The sequence below is a fragment of the Daldinia caldariorum genome (assembly GCF_022478825.1).
Source record: "Daldinia caldariorum strain CBS 122874 unplaced genomic scaffold F4812scaffold_29, whole genome shotgun sequence".
In the NCBI taxonomy this organism is placed as follows: Eukaryota; Fungi; Ascomycota; class Sordariomycetes; order Xylariales; family Hypoxylaceae; genus Daldinia; species Daldinia caldariorum.
This window is the reverse complement of record NW_025953065.1, coordinates 202,937-223,392: the sequence shown is the minus strand read 5'-3', so window position 1 is coordinate 223,392 and position 20,456 is coordinate 202,937. Positions and strand designations below refer to the sequence as shown.

Sequence of the window (20,456 nt, the reverse complement as noted above, 5' to 3'; positions counted from 1 at the left end):
AAGCTTGGGGTACCGAGCTAGAGCCGAGATCCTGGCTGATTGGTGAGAGAAACACGCGTTATGTCGTTGTGTTTCCTACCTACCTCTAACCTAGGTAGATCGTGACCTACAGACTGTGGCTTAAAGAGTATTTTTCGTCGTTGGCAAGTTTACGAGACCGTAGGTTAAACTTTGAGAAATAACGCCGCGGAGCTGTCTCTCCTCGAGTTGATAGACATGTTCGAATCAAGCTTCTCTCCCCACGATCTAGATAGGAGGCCATACACGGTAGTCTCGAAAAGTTCTTGGAGAGGCGAGATATCATGGGGTATCTCGGGGTAATGTTACGAACAGGCTGACTGGACCTGCTCCTCCATCGAATCAAAGATGGCCGGCCTGACCGGGGTTAGAATTTAGCCTGAATTACCCCAGACGGAGGATCGTCTCGTTAAACGTGAGGTCGGCCGATGGACAGTTCAGTTAGTATATCTAGCGCAGCATGTCTCGTTTAGTTTCCATTGATCGTCATAGGCTCCACGATGACTGGCATTCTACAACAGCGAGAGGGACAGAGATCGGATGGAACTTGAAATGACATAGGAGACCTAACAGATCCTCATCATAAATGATGCTACGCGGTAGTCTTGAGACGACTGCAGGCTGACTGTAGGTACGTTCGGGTCAGCTTACCAGTCTTTATCTTGCCAGTCTTTATATCCGACTCAGATATGCTTTTTTCTGCCATGAAATTAATCCGTCCTTCTGACGATAAGTTTACCTAAGGGCTATGAACGACGAGGTTAACTTCCCCCGACTTGTCCCTGCGATAAAGCCAATCCGCTCTCGTAAATTCCAGTAAGTACATGAGATATAGTTTAGATATATGGGATGCCCAGCTCACTAAGCTCAAGGTTCAATGGCCTTCGCAGCGGCTGGGCGTTGGCCCTCGGCCCGGATGGTACCATATCAGAACGGTAGACGCGATCCGACCTACGGCAGGGGATGGCAGTCCGCAAAGATAAACGTGTTTGCTGATAGGGCTGCAACGCAGATCAGGCGCTTGTCAAGCGGTCCTCTTCGGGAGGATGTGCCGCCGTCTCAGCAGCGGTGCTCAGATATCCAATCATGGCTAGGTTTGCGCCTAATATTTCTTCCGCCAGCATGGCACGCGAGGCCGAGAGACGGGTTTTCTACTACCGTGGACACATGTGCTCTTCTGCGCGCCGTCGACCCGCAGGCGACCAAGGTGGTCTAGTATAGACGAGCTATCACGCCGTTTGAAACGCGTGGCGGGAAGGATTCAGGGCCTAGGTGGGAGGCATCATAGCCGCCTCGAAACATTATGTAGCTACCTACCTAACGTACCTTAGGTATATATGGTCATTTACGTATCTATCGGCCGCAACTACCGGCTGGCCCCCACCGGATCTTCCCAGGGAAATGCAGCAGAAAGATGAAGAGCCCATACAGCATACAGGCCCGGCTAGGGCGAGATCAAGATGGAAAGGAGGGGCTTTGTTGGACTTTGCTTGCCTCAAGGCTCAGATGTACGCCACGATCCGTAACTCCCAAGGTCAGTGATTGAGATAGTTAAAGACAGGGTCATTGCATTGCATTAGAAACCAAGCTCGATTAGGCACACGCAATGTAACCCCCCCTTGTCGCCGGGTAGGACGATCGTTGGTTAATTTAGCGTCAAAAATCTTTAGACGCGCGCCTCCATCTTTTTTTCCGCCATTCTAGTTCAGGGGTCATCTCGACTTTCTCTCCGTCTTCCTCGGTTCCCCTTCTTTCGTCCAATGCCGCCTCTCCATCTTCTCCCAAACAGCCGTTCTTGTCGTTTCAAAACGCTGCACCCTGCTAGACGTTTGCAACGTGCGAACTCGGTTGACGTTCACATTTTAATATCTATGATGTTGGTTCAGCTGTGTTGCGACCTTCCATCCGTCTCGTCGCCATGTCCCTTATGAGCGAGTCAACCCACATTGCTCCCCATCCGAGAGGGGCTTGCGAGAGAGGGGTTCGACCGGACTCGACTAGGCTCGGCTTGAATAGAACTGGATCGACATCTGCATATCCGCATGCGTCTGTGCGTCTATTCTTGGGGGCCGTGCTTCACCCCTCGTCCTCTATGCAAGGTACCGTCCTGCTTGGCTCTACCGGCGTGGATCTCGACCTGCTAAAGGTTCGAGCGATGCTGCGGGCCTGCGAGAGGTACCATGCCAATTTTGACAGTTCGTTCCGCTTCTCGGCGTAGATGCTTACACGCCCTCGTCTCTTTGGGCTCTTAGTGCGAGAATATGCGTCTTGGCGGCTCTTACGCGTACATAGTAAGTAATAGCGAGAAGAGTTTGCATGTATACCTCAAGAGGTAGCTTACAGCGCTACCATGTATCGCGCGGTGTTAGAGATCTACCTACCTACCTACCTATCCACCTCTGAGAGATAAATATTGATTGTATTAAATCGTAGACTTGATTTTACGGACAGGCTTGACATCATCCTCGATATAGCTTTGCCGTAGTCACAATTGCGCAAACGCGCACGCGCGCATGACACTTTCCGACGTATACGCACCTAGGTAGGCTCGTACCCTCGTACCCTCGAATGCTCGAGCTCTAGAGCTAAGCTACCCTATAAGGCTGGCGCCTACTGATACTATCCGCTCTCGTTGCTATTTTTGACCGCAATTCCGGCCCATCTCCATGTCTATCTCGGTATAGCGTAAATGCTTGGATATAAGCGCAGATATGTGCCCCCAAACCCCTCCCCCTGGAGCCTGGGATGTACCGTTATACCCATTAGCCGCCCTCCACACCAGGCCACTTTTCCGTAGCCGCCCAACTCCAGACAGACGCCATCCCGAAGCTCGCCAGCCAATATCAACGGCCTACAGACGGTCCATCCACTCTTTCAGATACACAACCCAGGTTTCATGGCTACGGCTTGCATTTCGGCCCCCCAAAGCTGACAACCGCTCCAGATCTGCCCTCCGTCGCCATGACAGCTCTGTTTCAGATCCGCCGTCCTGGGTCCCGCGTTGCAATAGCAAGGTCGAGGTTCTGTCTATCTAGCTATCTCTATCCGTTCCTCATCCGGCTGGACCCGGATCGTCCAAAGGTGGCAGCTACCCTTATAAGTAGAGGCGCCCATTTCGCGACCTGGTCTCGTCTATTATCTTCCCCTCCCGGACCCTCTCGCTACAGCATCAAACGGCCAATTTCTTTTCCGTCTTCTCTTAACTAAAGGCCGTCTCGTTTCGTTTCCTTGTTCTCTCTCTCTCTCTCTCTATTCTCTCGACAGCATCGTTCGTTTCATCATCATTCGTTTGATACGAGTCACCGACCTAGCTGCCTCAAATTCTTGCTTATTACCCTTCCCGGTAACCACCTCTCCTCCCGGCGAGGCTGAAACGTACAAAGAAGCTCTACCGAAAAGCTTCTCGAGCAGACTCGTGGAAGCAACGCGGATATTGCTAATTCTAATAATCCTGCCCGTCCGTTCAAAAAATTGATACCCCTTTGCTTTGCTCTGCTTTGCTTGGTAAATCTACTTTCTACATCTTGGTTTTTATATGTTCTTTTCCCGTCACGCCTACCGCCAATGAATATGCCGAAGCACACCCGCTCGTCCAGTTCGAGCCATAACCGGTACTCGAACCCCAACGCCATGCCCGTCTCCCTGGCCCCCTCGGCTCCCGTCCCGATCTACAGCACGCGACCGTCCCTACCGCTGAACACGGGAGGTTACTACCCTAATATCGCCTCGACGTCGGCCCAGCCTCCCATGCAGGCGCAGCCGTACGACCCCTACCCGGCGGACGTAGTCACGCAGGCCCCCATGCCCAACCGTCCGTCTTCCGGGGCGTGGACGGTCCAGGACGACCAGAACCTGCTGGCGGCGAGGCAGCAGGGCCTCAACTGGGCGCAGATCCAGAGCAGTTACTTCCCCAACAAGTCGCCCAACGCCTGCCGGAAGCGCCACGAGCGGCTGATGGAGCGGAAGGGCGCCGACGACTGGGATAACAGGAAGCTCGAACGCCTAGCCAAGGAGTACATGAGCATGCGCAAAGAGATCTGGCAGCCTCTCGCGGCACGAACGGGAGAGAAGTGGATAGTTGTTGAGGCCAAGGTTAGTTTTAGTCCCCCTCCCCCCCTTTTTTTCTTTTTTTTTCTTTTTTTCCTTCCTTTATTTCCTTCCTTTATTTCGTGGATTACGCCAAGTACACTCAGCTAACGAGGAGTCGCTGCTTGCTTTAGTGCATGAACAACGGCCTCAAAAACTTGCAGTCGGCAGCGCGGTCGGCAGCGCGACGGGAGCGGCTGGAATCAGGGCATCCAATGCACGGGTATGACGACGATAGCGGGATTTCAGGCATTGGTCTGACTCCAGTAGATGACCTCGACGCCTCGTATAGCAGCCCCGAGACGACGGCGTCCAGCTCGCACTCGGGCGGGAGCAACGCCGGCGGCGGTTACGGCGGCGCCATGCATCCTATGGCTCTGAGCAACAACCCGTACGGCAACAACTACACCACCAGCGCCGGTGGCCTCTCGTCTAGCTACGGCTCTTCCGTCTCGTCTTCGGCCGCCGCCGCTCATTACAGCACTGCCATGCACGGTTCTCACTCCCAAGGGGGCTCTCCTTATATGGGGGACGGGCAGAGGCTCCCCAGCGTCGACATGGGCATCGATGCCATTATTAATCGACCCGGTCACAACGGCGGCCATGCTCACGGCATGTGAGAAGAAAAAAAGACATAATTCGGCGTTAACAAGGTCATTATTCATAATTTCGTATTCAACCATCCCGCTCGTTATCCGTCCTTCCCCCCCCCTTCCTTTTTTTTTTTCTTTCACACCAACTCTTACTATTACGTCGTAATGATTTATCTATTTCAAAACTTACTTTCATTTTTTACATGCGGCGGTGTTGCCGCCTGGGCGTTCACGGCGTAAGCATTGCATGGCGAGTTTGGGAATATAAAGTGAGGGGGACAGACGGGACAGACGGGACAGACGGGAGAACTGTCGGCGAGCAGCTCGTCTTCGAGGGGCAAGATGCTGGGAAGATGCTGAGTGGTATCGAGTTACGGAGAGTACAGCAGATGAAGATTGGATTGCTAAAAGAACGAGTCTACACTCCTTTATAATTATTTGGGGAGAGGAAAGGGGGAAAAGGGGGGAAAGGGGGAGAGGGGGGATTTGGCCTATTATTGACTATACTAACCCTTCTATATTCACTGCGGATCAAAAAATTAGGGGACTGGGGTTGCTGGGCCCGGGGTATTTTCCTACCGGCTAATGACTGCATTTCTGCACCGGAAAACTTATGACTACCTACCAATATACTATACATTAGATCTTCATGCATAGATACCACAGGATTAGGGGTGAAGACGTATCGGTTGAGCTCATAAGGGGTTTCTAGCTATAGCCAAACACAGCATTTAATCACTAGGCCGTACAGCTATGCGGTGGTCATGATCGTGATGGCATATCCGTCATCTATGTTCGTTGGTCCCTGTAAGAGCAGGTAGGTATCTTGACTCTTGTACCGACCGCACGTATTCGTACAGTGCAACACGCCCCGGCCGAGTGTCGTTCTAAAACCTCCCATTATATACAATCGACAAGATATATGTTACATGCTAGACTTTTGGGTTCGATCTAGACCGTCTCGACTAGGTCTATAGGAGCACGACGGGAACACCGCATCACTTAGACCCAGCGGCCTCATCTTCTTGACCTACTTGATCTACAATCCAGTCCTCCTCCTCTTCTTCTTCCTCGTCCAAATCTGGCTCTCCAACGATACTTCTCCAGACCCGCCCCCACATCCCCTTCTTCTGAACCAGAGCCAGCACCATGATGGCCGGTAGGTGCCAGACGCTGGCCCAAAACAGACCCCGCGCGCTCCCCTTGAAGCCCTCGTGTTTCCAGAATCGCACCGCCTCTCGCGCCAGCCAGAGGTTGACGGGGAGGCTTGTCACCGCGAATGTCCATTCCGTTACTCCTACCGCGCAGAGGGCGACAGACAGAGGGATGAATAACAAGCTGTACCTTAGGGCTACGCGCCCGTTGCGGGCAGGGTTGATCCAGCACAGCATTTTGTGGCCGGCCGCTTTGTATTCCTCTCTTATAGGCCACGACAGGGCCATGAAGTGAGGAAACTGCCAGGCAACAAGGAGCGCGGCAAGCAGCCAGCCGCCTATCGCGTCGGTCGTAAAGAGGAGTTCGCGGAACGATCCGTCTCCCGTTGCCGATTCGCCAGCGGCCGCAGCCCAACCCATAAGCGGCGGTATTCCGCCGACGAGCGCCCCGACCCAGGTGTTGAGCCACGAGACGCGCTTCATCGGTGTGTAAACTCCGGCGTAGAGGGCGATATTGGCGGCGCCGAGGAAGGCGACGGTGGGATTTACGCCGAAGTAGAGACTGCCCACTCCGGCGACAGCAGCGACGACGGCGAAGACGAGAGCCCTGCGTTCGGATAGGAGGCCCCTCACGAGAGGTCTGTTCCGCGTGCGCGTCATCTTGGCATCCCAAGCCGGTTCGTAGAGCATATTAAGAGCGTTCGCGCTGGCGGAGCAGAGGGCGGTTCCGATGGTGAGAAAGGTCAGCGTCAAGGGCGAGAGGGAGGGAGTGTCTAGGCCGATGGACGGGGAGAGAAAGGCCGGTACGGGGTATAAGGCATACGGCGCCATCGCGGTGAGGACGACTAGGACGGTGAGGCGAGGCTTCGATAAGGAGAGGAGGAGGGATAGCTGTCGGCGGAAAGAATTGGCTGGATGTTTCGTAGAGGCCGTCGTGAGCGCGGATGAGGCATCTTGCGGGAGAGGAGCTTCGGCATCAGTCGGAAGGGTGGACTCGGGCGCATTAGCAGCGTGGCGCCTTGCTGCTTGACGTCGCCGATGGGGGAGAGGATGGTTTGCTTGATTCGTTTCCAGAGTCTTGCCGGCTTCGTCGGGAGCGGTCGGGGCCGTGGAGGACTGGGAGCTTGCACCATCGTGATGCGGAAGTAGAATTTTGTTAGACAAGAAGTATCCAGCCCTCAGTCGAGATTGCTGCTTCGGTGCTACGGGGGCGGTGTGGGACACGGCCCTGGTAAGAAGGGGGTTCGCATAGCTCAGTTGATAACTGCACCGCCAGCAGAGATCACCGAGAGTAGAAGGACGGAGTAGAAATCCGTAAGGCCGTAGGCGCATACTGACCGCAGCTCATGTCGCCAATGAGGTTTGACTAGGGGACAACGCTCATTAGTCTAGAACGTGGCAGAGCTCGGAAGCTGGGGAGGGGAAAGCTGGGGAGCTGAGCTGGAGCTGGAGCTTGGAGCTGAGGCTCAACACCGATTTGAGATGTGGGATCGGAGGGGCTGCAGATTGCGGGATGGAAATGATTTGATAAGTGATTTGATAAGTCGGGACACAAAGGGTATGAGAAAATCAGACCTCGGCCGATCCATTTTCCCGTTAGGCCGATTACCTACCTAGAGCCCTGAGGCATAAACTAGGTGAAGGCTTATCTTTTCGTTATCAATTGATGCATAAACTCGACAGAGGTATTAGCGGCCAGTTACAGGTAATAGGAGGTACCTAACATATCAATTGTACTGAATTTAATTGTACCTCACTGCTAGATTAGGTACCTGGGATATAGAATAAAATAAAAATAAAATATAAAAAATCCATCATCTCTGCTTCTCGCCTCCCGAAGTATTCCTGCTGCTATCTAAGCTCTGACGATTGGCAATCTTAGACACCACGGGCTCGTCCGTGGACACCAGCCTTTCGTCCGTCTCTTCTATCTCCTCTTGCAGAGCAAGATTGAGGATAATACAAACAAAGGCGGTGACGGCGAAACCTGTCTCCATAATTAACACGATAGCGTCTAGAAATCCCTGGAGCCCTCTGTTGTCGCCGCTATAGCTGAAGACGTTTCCAAAGTAGGTCGGGACCAAGGTCGCTGTTTCGTAGTTGTTAGTATACTCAGTAACAAGTTTATAAGACGTAAAATAATGATGGAAGCTTACCTCCATATCCGATCGACAGCCCGGCAGTCAATATGAATCGATTTCGACGTGTGAATGGGACGCCCCTTGATATGATCGCGATACCTGACACAGCCACAGAGCAGAACAGGAACGTAGTCATGCCGCCGAGAACGGCAGAAGGAATAGCAACAAGAGCGGCGGCAAATTTCGTAAATATGCCCATGATGATCAAGAAAAAACTATTCCAAGCCAAACAGTTAGTGCCAAAACTCCTTTTTTATAATAAATAAATAAATAAAAGAAAGGGGGGGAGGAAAAAAGGAAAAAAGGAAAAAAGGGGGAATGCGGATCAAGAAAACTTACCAGCAGCAGTATCCGGCAGTCCGGTTCGCGCAGCGTGTGAGAGCAATGACGCCGTTATTTTGAGCAAAAGTAGACATGGGCGTAATCGTCATAAGAGCAGCAAGGATGCCATTCAGGCCGTCGGCGAGCACGCCGCCTTGGATGCGAGATTCGTATATCCCTCCGTCTACTTCGAGGCGCGACACGTCGCATGTGGCCGTAATATCGCCGATAGACTCGCATGCGCAGATGATGAAAACAGCTATGACCGGGAGGACCAAGGGTCCGTAGACGGTAAGCTTGAACGTGTGAACCCAAACGAAAGAAGCGACAGGGGCGCCATCGATGCCCGAACGGTCAAAGTAACCCGTCGCGGCGGCGATGATGCAGCCGACGAGGAGACCAATTATAACGCTCGTGGATTTCATGATCGGGGCTCCAAATCGTTCGCAGAGGATAACCGTGAGGAAGACGGAGAAGCCAAGGCCTAGGACGAGATACGCGCGTTAATACCGGGATTTCTTCTTCGGGCTGATGGGTATCGTGACCTACCTAGATACTCCGGCGAGCCCCACGGCAAGGCGTGAGGTGCGCCTACATTCGGACAGACGTCGAAGTATGCAGCGTGCGTAGCATCGGCGCATGGTCCGCTGCCTCCGGCCCAGTTCTTAAAGCCCGTTTCGATGAGGCTGATGCCAATCAACTTTAGAGGGTTAGCAAAATGGTCAGTTGGTCAGTTAGTCAGTTCGGAAAGATTGAGAGACTTACCATCACCGTCGGGCCGGTAACGATAGGAGGGAAAATCTTCAACATGATCCTGGGAGGTATAAAGGCGATGAGCACTTCGACGAGCGCGCATACCGCTGCGGTGCCCAGAAGTGCGCCGTAAGCATCTGGGCAGGGCAGTTTCGTGCCGTCCGCGTCGGTTGGGCAAAAGCCGTTGGCGTACATCTGCGCGAAAGCTCCCTGGGCGACGGGGATGATGGAAAAGGAGATCCCGACGACGGAGATGAGCCCTGTCCCGATGTAATATCTATTGCGCCAGTAAGTCTCATGAGCTACCTAAAATGATCGTGGGGCAAGGAATTCTGTCGCGACGAAAAATGCAACGCAAGGGAAAAGCAGGGCTACCCACGGCGTCTTGTAGATATGAAATCTGGTAATCTGGACCATAGAGAGTATGCCGGAGACTATCAGAGCTGTCGAAACCAAGTATTGCTGCATATCGGGAGGGAAGTTAACGCCGGTCGACCCCGACATCAGGATAGGAGGCGTGATAACTCCGGCTAGCATCGCCAAAGCATGCTGGAGGCCGAGGAGGAGTGCCAAAACAACAGGCATCTTATCGTTCAGGCCGAAGAAGGGCGAGGCTTGTCGAGACCTCTTCATGAACGGTAAGTTCGGCCTGAGAAGGAAGCCATAATCGTAGTCACCTACAAGTCCTTGTTTCGTGAAGAGAGTCTTCTTGACACTACGTAGTCGGCTGCTCAGGGTCTTCCTTGGTTCGTGCTGCGGCACGATTTGGGACGGGCCTTGGTCCTCGTCCATCTTGTCCAAGAGAAAATTTGAGCCAAGGACGCAAGAAGCGAGAAAATTTCGTGGAGCGAAATTCGAGCAGCGCTATATAATTGAGGCCGTAGATAGAAACCGAAACAATGCCTACGTAGCTAGGAGGTAGGTAGTTAAGGTAGGCAAGCTTCGTTGAGATTCGGCTATCCGCAACGGTGTCACCGGTAGGACCGGAGCTTGTCGCAACGGATATTTATCAGTTTGGGGGGTACTACGTTCGGAGGCTCGGGCTCGCAGGCGTGACGATATTAGTTAGCGACGCAAAAACCTCACACGCACATATGAATAAATACAGGTTGAAAGCTCAGCAAGCATTCAGACAATTTCGCCAATCTTAGAACTTAAAAAGCTGCTGAGGAGTAGGGCTTTAATAGTAAATAGCAAGGATTGCCATGGAAGCGCCAAAATTTTCCTATTTTATCTCATTCGAGGACGCGCTGCGTATCTAGAGCCGAGTCTGATCTCATGATACGCTCTTCATAGCAAGGGAAGAAAAAAAACATCGTAGCGAGACGGTATCAGCGGGGCTGACCGATGTCATTATACACTTTTAAGGGTTTAAGGACCCGGTCTTATTGTTCATGCAACTTGCCTGGGTAGCTGAAAATCAGAGCTGAAACTTTCACGTTTGGCATCCTTCAGCGGGATTATCATTGTACAATACAAGGGAGGCGAGAATTTGTCAGAGATACCTGTCAGCACAACCTGATAGCCTATAGCTACCTAAGGTAGGTTAACTAGGTGGTCTAGGAGGTGGTCTAGGCGGTTAGATGCCAGGTAGATAGCTAGGTACCTGTGATCTTGGGCTTAGGATTGATACTTTCCCCTTATCATGTCTACATCCATGCTCACCTGCAGTCCTCCACAGGGTAAGGCAATAAAATCGAGTTACGATACCTACCGAGCTCTTCTTCCCATCTTTTATGTGCCTTTCATATTTCTTATATTATTAAGTATACATATAAATTGGTTAGTCGAGATCCGAATTAAAAGAGCTGAATCCATAGGAATCCGTACAAGAAAACTTTCGCTAAATAACATACCAGACAGCTACACGAAGCAAAATCCCGGACAAAACAGGCCGTTGACTGGTTATAGATAAGCAGACAACAAAGTGGAAAGCGCCTCGGCCGAGTCCCCGTCGCGTCGACCCCCTCCCCCGGTCTACGCTAGTTGACTTTGGCTCTACCGTAGTCGAGACCAGTAGGCGGTGGTGTTTGGTACATAGCTGAACAATCGATAAATCTCGCTTACATCATGTACCTGATAAGACGGATGATAACCTTGTACCTTTATTATTGACACAGAGCTCACAGGACGGGGCCTGTGGGAAGAGTCCGACAATAAGGCGGCTCTCTGATTTCAACTCCGCCGGGAAACTTTCCGAGATACGCGAGCTCATATTTTTCGGGTCATACCGCCTAGTTCCGGGGTCGTCGCTCTCCGCCGCTTTGCCGCCAAGTTTTGTTTGGTAAAGGGGGATGTAATGTACGTCCGTACTCGACAGCCAGCCCAGCCAGCCCAGCCAGCCACCTAGGAGTTCGAGGCATGGAAAATACTTAACGCATGCACCTCAAGTAGGTACTAGGTAGCAGCTAGTTATTACATGATACCTACTTCAAAGTCTTAACTATCTAGGTACATATGGACCTAGATACCTACCTACCTGGCAGCCTGGGTAACTATCGAACGCCATTTTCGATTAGTTTGATTATTTACGTCGATCTGAGACTTGAAAATTGTACATCAGCCTATATAAGGTGCCTAGACACGCCCAGATAGTAAGGATAGGATGTTAAATATGATCATTTTATTGACTTCACACCTCCAATTAAAAGCAACCTTTCCTTACTACATATCAGGTACCAGCCTTGGTAGGTAGGTAGGTAGGTAGGTAGGTAATCCGAGCCGTATGTTGTCCGAGGTGTAGATATTCCTGTCTATAGTGAAGCTGGGAGTAGCAGCGGTAAGCATAGTATGTCCTTGAAGGAACAGAAACAAAAATAAAAAATTAAATAAATAAATAAAGGGTGCTTGACTAAGGTAGATAGCTCATAGACACCACGTAGCACATCGTTAACCTCGGTTCCTGTCAAAGGTGTCACGTCGACAGCAGGTCAGTGAGACATGGCTGTCTACCTAGGTAGGTACCTAAGATAGTAAGATTCCCCAGCGATTTCTATCGGGAATACAATAAAATATAAGCGCGTGTCGAGTCTAGCAAAACGATATAGAAGTCACCCCGCCAGAATTATTTCCTCAGGGTTTTCACTTCTGCTTTGGCAGTCTAACCATCAAGCAAAATCAAGCCAAAGCCAGCCTCCAGGAACACTTAGGTAGGCTGTCTTTCATGGTGCTCAGCCTTCACCTTGAGCATACCTTGAGCATATCCCTCGCTTGCCCTTGTCCTTCCTCTGTGTCGTAGGCCGTTCGTCCAAAACATCGATGTAACCAAATCTCTGGAATGCTGCTTTTCCTATGCAATCAGCCGCGAGCCGTTTGCTTAATTTCGAACCTTGTCTCGCCTACGGTCGTTAGTTACCTATGTGGCGCGTGGCTTGGTATGTACGAAGGGACCGTATCAGCCTCCGAGTCATCTGTTGCTCACGGCGATCTGTGTTTTTTTCTAGTACAGCAGGAGGACGGCTCCGACGGAACTAACTATGAGTAATTATTTGGATGCCTCGGTCGGTGCTCGTAACATCATCTATATATCTATATATATAGCGAAGCTATAAAAAGTTGGGAATACCCGTCCTAAAAGCTTCAACTTGAACGTAACCTTGCCAGTGGTGGCATGCCTATCGCGAGAACGAGGGCCGCATCCTTATTCCGACCTGAACACGACTCCCTTGTTGCTCTGGGAAGGAATAGAAAAAAGAAAAGAAACGTCTCTGTCACTCAGCCCCTCGGAAATGCTATGTTGTCTAACGCAGGGGCCCGCTGCTAACTCTCGTCTATTAGAACTCGGAGGCGCCGCGGTTTGTTCACGGATGTTACGGTCCTTGCTCCAGTCTATTTGGTAGCCGAGCGTGGTGCACAAGAATCGATACGCTCGCGAACCACTCATGCTTAAATAGCGAGATACCTGTCCCTAGATTGTTCACCTGTCGCTAGATTGTTAGAGAAAACCACCTACCTACCTACCTACCTACCTACCCACCAGCACGCCAGCTTCTCTAGCTGTCTTCTCCTCGTCTTCCCTCGTCTTCTCCTTACACCATGCGTAACAACATGCCTTGCAGATTAGCCATCACGTCCATGTCTCTCGGACGCTGCTGCGCCGGCCATCCTCTCTCGCACAAGCTGGACATGGCCAGGCTGTACGGCTACCGAGGCGTCGAGCTCTTCCACGAGGACCTGCTCCATCTAGCCAAGCAGCTGCCCGGAGGCTCGATCGCCGACAAAGAACTCGAAGCGGCTCGGATCATCCGCAGGCTCTGCCACGAGAGGGGACTCGCGATAGTCTGCCTGCAGCCGTTCGCGCACTACGAAGGGCTGCTGGACCGCCGGGCGCACCTCGAGCGCCTAGAGCAGCTTACGTTCTGGTTTCAGCTGGCGAGGGTGCTCGGCACGGACATCGTGCAGGTCCCCTCCAGCTTCCTACCGCCGTCCGAACTCTCGGAAGATCAGCTCGTCGCGATCGCCGACCTCAGAAAGGTGGCTGACATGGGTCTTGCGCAGCAGCCGCCGATACGATTCGTGTACGAAGCGCTCTGCTGGGGCACACGCTGCGACCGGTGGGAGCAGAGCTGGGATATCGTACAGGCCGTGGATCGACCCAACTTTGGCCTCTGCCTCGACACGTTTAACATCGCCGGCCGCATCTACGCCGACCCTTCTTCGCCGACGGGCCGCACTCCGAACTGCGACCAGGCCGTGCGGGAGTCCATAGCGCGGCTCGTAACGACGGTGGACGTCAGCAAGGTATTCTACGTTCAGGTGGTCGATGCCGCGCGGCTTGCCGAGCCGTTAGTAGAGGGCCACGAATTCTACGACGCTGAGCAGCCTGCGCGGATGAGCTGGTCTCGGAATTGCAGGCTCTTCTACGGCGAAGAGGAGCGCGGGGCATATCTTCCCGTCGCCCAGATATCGCGGGCTATCTTCCAGGGCCTCGGGTTTGAAGGCTGGGTCAGCATGGAGCTCTTTAATCAGAGGATGTCGGATACGGACGAGGAGGTTCCTCAAGAGTTGGCGAGTCGAGGTGCTGCCGCTTGGATGAAGCTAGTTAAGGACATGAAGTTGAGGATTGATCTACCCGTTTCCGAACGGGTTGCTGCGTCGCTATGACCGAAGATTAGCGAGGTACCTTAGGTATATTCTAACTAAAGTCCCTACGGTAAGAAAACGATTGGTCACTATATAGGTAGGTAGGTTAGCTACATCATTTAGGAGGACCGCTTATAGACATCCCGGCTCGCGGAGTTATTCCGCACGCTTCGTTCTTTGTTCGAGTTCAATATATGTATAGACATTACGTGTAGGTACCTAAGCGTTTGCGCTATCTTATTACTACAAGTCCATATCCACCATATCGAAAAGGCGCGAAAATACATAAGCGACAAGCCGGGAGACCTACTCGGCTACCCGGGGCGGTTCCAACTTCGTCCCTTATAAAGTATTTTGGGTATCTCGGCAGAGAGAAGTCGGAACCGCGGCGAGGCGCATAATATCGCTTAATCCAAGCCCTTGAATCGCAAGACCCCGTGAGGCCCGTGAGGCCCAAGATCGGCATTCGCCTTTCCCTTTCGTTTCTTCTTTTTACCTCTCTTCCGCTCTTCGTCGCTGTCCGAGTCGCTATCATCTGAGTCTCCGCTCGCGTGACGTTTAGCACCGTTCCCAGCTGTCGTATTTCCGTTCATGTCCTCGTCGTCGTCTGATTCGTCCGAGTCGCTGTTCTCGTCGCTATCGTCGGCGTTTGCACCTAACGAAGGCGACTCCTGCCACACCTTAATCACCTGTCCTCCGCCACTAATCATGCGACCTTGACAATCAAACCCGAGGCCGACTACCGCCTCGATATCGTCGTGGCGTAGGTGATCTTCGACCTCTCTTTTTACTAGGTCGACAATGCGTAAGCTGCCGTCTCCCACACCCACGACTACTTTTTTTCCTCCCGCGATGTCCTCCGGAATCTGCACGATGCAGTCGAGACTTTCGCCGCCTCCCTTTGCGGGATCGACAACGATGCGGTCTTGCTGATCGTCCCAAGCCCCCTTGTCCCACAGAGTAAGGACGCCGGTGCCGGTTCCCACGGCGACGACGCCGTTCTGGCGATTTTTCTTAGGTCCTATTCCCGGTATGAAGGCTGTGCATAGGAGTTCGTCCTCCTGGTCGTCGCTGCGTACCAGGACGCCCCTTCGCAGGTCAGTAACAGCTAGCGTCGTCCCGCCCGTAGAAACCCATTGCTTGCTATAGCCGCTCGTGCTCTCGGCGGATGGGGGGAGCGCGGTGATGCTCGAAACGAAGTCGTCGTGCGGGAAATGCGTCTGTTGCGGCTTCGAAGCTGCGAGCGCGCCGTCTCTCAGATCGAGCAGGTGGAGGGCGCCCGAGTCGCACGCAAGTAGGAGAGTCTGCGGCGAGAGGACGTGTAGTAGAGAGGGCGAGTCCGGAACGGATTTCTTAGAGGGGATAGCGATCTTGGAGGCTACCTGGCCGGTTACGGGAGAGAAGTGCTTGAGGAGGTAATCGGTACCAGCCGAGTATAGAGCTGTGCGCCTGTCGTGTCAACTTGGTGTTATTAATCACAGCAACGGACCCGAGCAACTGACCTGAGCCGTCCTTGCTGAATGCCAAGGTGCGGCAGCTGCCCTTATGTCTCTTGGTTCTCCATATCGTGTCGATGGTGCCTTTGCCGTCCGACAGAACGCTCACGTCGGCGTCGGCATCGGAATCGTCCTCGGGCGATCGATCGTTGGAAGGTAGACGGAAGCATTGGACGTGTCCGGTAGAGAGGCCAACCCCTAGGAGAGGTTCCGTCGGGTGTAAGGCCTGGGAGAAGAGTTCGGCGCTTAGAGGTAGGGTGCAGAGATTTTCGAACATGATGGGCGGATTTCAATTGACATGGCAATTGGCATGATCCAAGAACGGGTTCAATTGTAGTTGAGCTTCATATTTTACGTTTCCTAAATTGACTGAAATTGCAAAGATCTTGGTGGAATAAGTCAAAGACTTGACGCGCAAGAATTAAACGTTGGATAGGCTGATCGGCCGATAGGTAGAAATTGATAATTGATAAGGACTTGAGGATTTACATAAGGTGCCAGGGTCAGCAGGGTGCGTGCTACCTCTTATGCGGCTAGCCGCTATGTACCCGGCATTAACCTAATGCAAGGGTATAACTCGAATACAGGTAGGGTACCAGGTAGGTTAGGTACCTGAACTAGGTATGTGAACCCGTGAGTATCATACCTTAGGTTACCTATTCCTAAATCCTACCTATAACTAGTATTCAATCTTACATCATAACCTTTTAGAATAGTTAGATGAATTAAATGGTACCTAGCTGCCTGCCTTTTTCAAAGAGGTGCTCATTATTTGAACCCCCTAAAAGAAGCCTACTTTGGTATACGATATGAGCGATTTCTCTTCGACGGTTTGGTGATTCTCAGTCAACTACCTACCTAACTTGGTAGGTACCTAGGTATCGACACCATAATCGTCTAATCGTCTTCACAATGTTCCAAACCTCTCTTACGTGCCTCCTATCGGTGGCCGCGCTGGCATCTGCGATGATGCCCATAAGAAACATCATGTACCTTACAGGGTAGGCTACAGGATACGCTTTTGTCCATCCTGCTCTGCTTCTAATGATAGTATCGTTAGACAACATCCCATTACGCCTGAGCTCCATCTCAGCTCTCCCATCACCCATGTAGCCATGGCTTTTATGAGTCCTGACCTCTTTAACTGGCCTCCCGGAAATTCTACCTGGCCTTTGTTTATGACCGTCGACGAAGCCCGCTCCAAATTCAACCCCGGAACCAAAGTAATCGTAGCCGTTGGGGGCTGGGGTGATTCGGCTGGCTTTGATATAGGCGCTCGTACAAAAGAGAGCCGCGAGAGGTTTGCTCAAAACGTAGCTGCTATGGTTCACGACACGGGTGCCGATGGTTAGTCCCTAAATCTTACTCGCCGTGATTTCGTTCTGCCCCGTCTTACTTGTAGGATATCTCTCTGGCTGACATGTAACATATTGCAGGTGTCGATATCGACTGGGAATATCCAGCGTACGTCTTTTTCCAATCTACCTAGGCAGTTTCTCTCAGGCTTTTATTTTTACCTTCGGTGTAGAGGCTAATGCCGATCCAAGGGGCAACGGCGAGGACTGGAAAAAGGTTCCCAATAAAGAAAGAGTCTGGCAGATTGCTGCTTACCCCGAGCTCCTCGCCGAGATACGCAAAGCCCTGGGCCCTCGAAAAATTATTTCGGCGGCCGTGCCGGGTCTTCAGAGAGACATGCTCGCCTTCACGGCCGAGACCGTTCCCCGTATCATGGAATCCCTCGACTTCTTGAACGTCATGACTTACGATTTGATGAACCGCCGCGACAACGTGACCAAGCACCACACCGGCGTTCGAGCAAGCCTAGACTCGGTCCACGCGTACCTGGATAGGGGTGCGACGCGCGATAAGATTAATCTCGGCTTTGCGTTTTACGCCAAATATTTCCGCACCGAGCTCGCGCTGTGTGTAGAGGACCCTATCGGCTGTCCCACGGGTTTGATGGAGGATCCGGAGACCGGCGCTGATCTCGGCCGAGGCGGAGCCTTTTCGTGGCGGGATGAAGTCCCTCGAGACGTCGAGTCGTCGTTAAACAAAGCCGTGACGAAGGGGAGTTACGACGAAGTTGGGGGTGGTTACTATTACTGGGACCAAGACGAGGCTATCTGGTGGACGTTTGACACTCCCATGGCGGTCGCCGAGAAGTTTCCTCGGATCGTGGAGAAGGAAAAGCTAGGGGGAGTTTTCGCGTGGGGATTGGGCGAAGATGCCCCTGAATGGGCTCATCTCAAGGCGCTCAACGGCGGAGTAAGGAGGCTATCTATCAGAAAAGAGGAGCTATAGATATGTACATACCTATTACCTGTTACCTTACTTTAAACCCCCCAAATAAGCACTCCGGTGGTGCTAAAAGTGTGTAACTCTCCCGTTTAGCCTGCATTTCTATAGCAGAGGCTGTGTCCAACTATTGTTACCTGCCTACCTCTACCTACCTACCTAGCTAGCTAGCTAGCTAGGTAGATACGAAATATACGCTCGCGTTGAGGACACGCAATGCAATATCTCAGGTCCCTTACCTCTAAGAGGTGTCTTTGTGCTTTACGATGCTCTTCATTAGGTTAACTGTCTACCTACCTAGGTTCTTAAGCTAGCTGTCGCCATCGCACGGACTAGACGTCTGGGTAAATTGGCCAGCTACATCATTTGGACACCGTCGAGAGCACCTTGTTCCCAGGTCCCGTTAGAAGGTCAAAAAAGCCCGAAGCAGTTGGCATAGTAAGTGACCGTAGCGGACCAATCTGAAAAGATGCCCTGGACGCCGACTTGCTGCGCCAAAACGTCCACAAGTCTATACATGTCTCCATCCTTGTGCGTGCCGTTAGCGATGGTCGAATAGTACATATCGCCGTTGGCTGCGGCCTGAGCGAGCGGGCCCGACCGTTCGAGAGACCACGTGAGAATTTTAAGCCCAAGCTTACGCGCTGTCGTCGCATACGTAGACGGCACGTACTCTCCGTCTTCACCGAGCGCAACGAGGAACGAAAGCGGAGGCGCCACGACTTGTACTCCGGCGTCTTTGTAGAACGATAGGTTAGCTACGGCGGCTGGGAAAGCTCCCGACAGATCGCCGTTCTGGTCGAGCAGCACCGCCTGCCTACCAAACGCCGGGTCGGCGCGGAGCCAGTAAGCGACGTCGGCGAAAGAGAAGCTCTGCAGCCACACGCGGGACGGGTCGATTCCCGCCGCTCTGTATTCCTCGACCACCTGCTGCGCGTACTTCTCTTGTGTGTAATCCCCGTTGAAAGGCATCGGCACGCGGGGCGCCTTGAGCTCGGTGGTGAAGTCCCGGTCGTGCGAATCGACCAGCTGCAGGAATTCCTTGTGCGAGAGGACCGTGCCGCAAGTAGCGTAGAGGTCGGTCCGCCACGAGGGCGTTCCGCGCAAAAAGTCCTCCGGGGTGGAAGCCGAGACGTTGAAGCCGTCCATCTTGCCGCACAGGGACTTGAACTCGGCCAGCGTGATGTCGCTGGTACAACACGTGGCGGTTGCCGGGGCGCCGTCCTTCGCGGGTGTAAATGGCACCGTGCACTTGGAACCTAGCTCCGTCGCGACGATGTTAGTCGTCGTATGGAGATCGCATTGGTCGTGCCGGCACACGAGCTCGCGGTCTTTAGTAAAAGCGACGTCACACTCGAGAATCCCAGCGCCCACTTGAACAGCAAGAGTTAGTACTCGTCATTTAGGATGGAGGTATATAGGAGGTATATAGGAGGTATGTAGGAGGCATGTAGGAGGGTAATACTGCGTGTGCCAGCCTCGATAGACTCTCGGGTCTCTTCGGGAAATTGAAGACAAGCGCCGCCGCGGTGGCCGATGCTGAACTTGGACGGCCGCGCCACCACGTCAGAACATAGCGATAGCCGGTCCTTCAGCCAGCCTTCGTCCATATCTGCTATAAGGTATTGCGGGCGCGGCCCGAGCTCGGCATTCTGGAAACGATGCTGTGTCGGAGGCTTCCACGATCTTGGCTTCCACCACTCGGGCGCCTTGGGTAGGGCGGACACCCCGGACACCTCGCTTGCGATGAAGATCGCCGCCGCGATTGAGGATGTCTCGAGATGCATAGTGGGCGGTTAATACAAGCTTGCGGCGCACCAAGAGGGAGGAACAACGAGAAGAGGTCCCGGCCTGTAGAATTGACAAAGGACAACTATCGAGACATCAACAAAGGCGATAAGTCAGGGCGACAAGTCAAGGACAGGACTATTTATCAGTTTATCGACATGGCAAGCTTGATGCTTGGCCGACAGGCCATTATCCAATAGAAATTGGGATCTGCTTCGCATGTAGGGCTTGCCGAGTGTCTGAGCGTAGAGATAACACCGCGAGATATAATGCTATTGAAAATGGCATGGTTAGACAGTTCCCCAATGCAGTACTGCCCCCGAAAAAGGCCTGCATGCATAGTCCCCTTATGGCATTAGGCCCTTGCCTTAAACCTGCAGAGAACTGCGAATTCGAAGACGAGACCATCCACATGAAGCTCGGTATGGAAGCACGTGGGATTCCGGGGTGGCCTCTAGCCGGGAGCCCGATTTTCTCAGGGGTCGTGCTACGACGCCTCACGATGATTCGCTAACAGGTAGTACGGTTTGTAAAATCGCACATGCAGCTTACATGCTTTGATTCTGTCCCTATACATGATGGGCGCGATCAACTCTTCGAGAAGCCTGCCTACCTAAGGTAAAAAGCCAGGCTTCATGTGGGTTTTTATATATACCTAGGTAGGTAGGTAGGTATCCAACCCGGCCTACATAGTACATGAGCATCGTGAGCATCTTGACCATTCAGGTA

General features: G+C 52.6%; 7 protein-coding genes across 7 annotated transcripts; 3 read left to right on the top strand and 4 right to left on the bottom strand.

The window, feature by feature from the left end:
- The first annotated feature begins 3,318 nt into the window (after window positions 1-3,318).
- On the top strand, window positions 3,319-4,920 carry F4812DRAFT_256442 (uncharacterized protein). The gene is made up of 2 exons (XM_047930764.1): window positions 3,319-4,110; window positions 4,239-4,920. Exons 1-2 carry the CDS (start codon window positions 3,583-3,585, stop codon window positions 4,722-4,724), a joined length of 1,014 nt encoding a protein of 337 aa, XP_047785580.1. The 5' UTR covers window positions 3,319-3,582; the 3' UTR covers window positions 4,725-4,920.
- Window positions 4,921-5,174: 254 nt separating this feature from the next.
- Window positions 5,175-7,548, bottom strand: F4812DRAFT_447659 (mitochondria protoheme IX farnesyltransferase). The gene has a single exon (XM_047935776.1). The coding sequence runs from the start codon at window positions 7,181-7,183 to the stop codon at window positions 5,696-5,698; it is 1,488 nt and encodes a 495-aa protein (XP_047785579.1). The 5' UTR covers window positions 7,184-7,548; the 3' UTR covers window positions 5,175-5,695.
- A 9-nt stretch (window positions 7,549-7,557) lies between these two features.
- On the bottom strand, window positions 7,558-10,565 carry F4812DRAFT_447658 (Xanthine/uracil permease). The gene is made up of 6 exons (XM_047935775.1): window positions 9,446-10,565; window positions 9,079-9,343; window positions 8,863-9,013; window positions 8,332-8,797; window positions 8,008-8,207; window positions 7,558-7,940 (listed from the first exon to the last, which is right to left on the bottom strand). The coding sequence occupies exons 1-6, from the start codon at window positions 9,856-9,858 to the stop codon at window positions 7,666-7,668; spliced, it is 1,770 nt and encodes a 589-aa protein (XP_047785578.1). The 5' UTR covers window positions 9,859-10,565; the 3' UTR covers window positions 7,558-7,665.
- Window positions 10,566-12,586: 2,021 nt separating this feature from the next.
- Window positions 12,587-14,307, top strand: F4812DRAFT_255997 (xylose isomerase-like protein). Its single transcript, XM_047930762.1, has 2 exons — window positions 12,587-12,620; window positions 12,844-14,307. Exon 2 carries the CDS (start codon window positions 13,102-13,104, stop codon window positions 14,167-14,169), a length of 1,068 nt encoding a protein of 355 aa, XP_047785577.1. The 5' UTR covers window positions 12,587-12,620; window positions 12,844-13,101; the 3' UTR covers window positions 14,170-14,307.
- A 10-nt stretch (window positions 14,308-14,317) lies between these two features.
- On the bottom strand, window positions 14,318-16,108 carry F4812DRAFT_447652 (WD40 repeat-like protein). Its single transcript, XM_047935774.1, has 2 exons — window positions 15,651-16,108; window positions 14,318-15,589 (listed from the first exon to the last, which is right to left on the bottom strand). The coding sequence occupies exons 1-2, from the start codon at window positions 15,919-15,921 to the stop codon at window positions 14,556-14,558; spliced, it is 1,305 nt and encodes a 434-aa protein (XP_047785576.1). The 5' UTR covers window positions 15,922-16,108; the 3' UTR covers window positions 14,318-14,555.
- A 191-nt stretch (window positions 16,109-16,299) lies between these two features.
- F4812DRAFT_447651 (glycoside hydrolase family 18 protein) lies at window positions 16,300-18,120 on the top strand. The gene is made up of 4 exons (XM_047935773.1): window positions 16,300-16,645; window positions 16,705-16,991; window positions 17,081-17,108; window positions 17,192-18,120. Exons 1-4 carry the CDS (start codon window positions 16,557-16,559, stop codon window positions 17,943-17,945), a joined length of 1,158 nt encoding a protein of 385 aa, XP_047785575.1. The 5' UTR covers window positions 16,300-16,556; the 3' UTR covers window positions 17,946-18,120.
- On the bottom strand, window positions 18,097-20,378 carry F4812DRAFT_447647 (glycerophosphoryl diester phosphodiesterase family protein). The gene is made up of 2 exons (XM_047935772.1): window positions 19,405-20,378; window positions 18,097-19,312 (listed from the first exon to the last, which is right to left on the bottom strand). The coding sequence occupies exons 1-2, from the start codon at window positions 19,724-19,726 to the stop codon at window positions 18,351-18,353; spliced, it is 1,284 nt and encodes a 427-aa protein (XP_047785574.1). The 5' UTR covers window positions 19,727-20,378; the 3' UTR covers window positions 18,097-18,350.
- Between the last annotated feature and the right edge of the window lie 78 nt (window positions 20,379-20,456).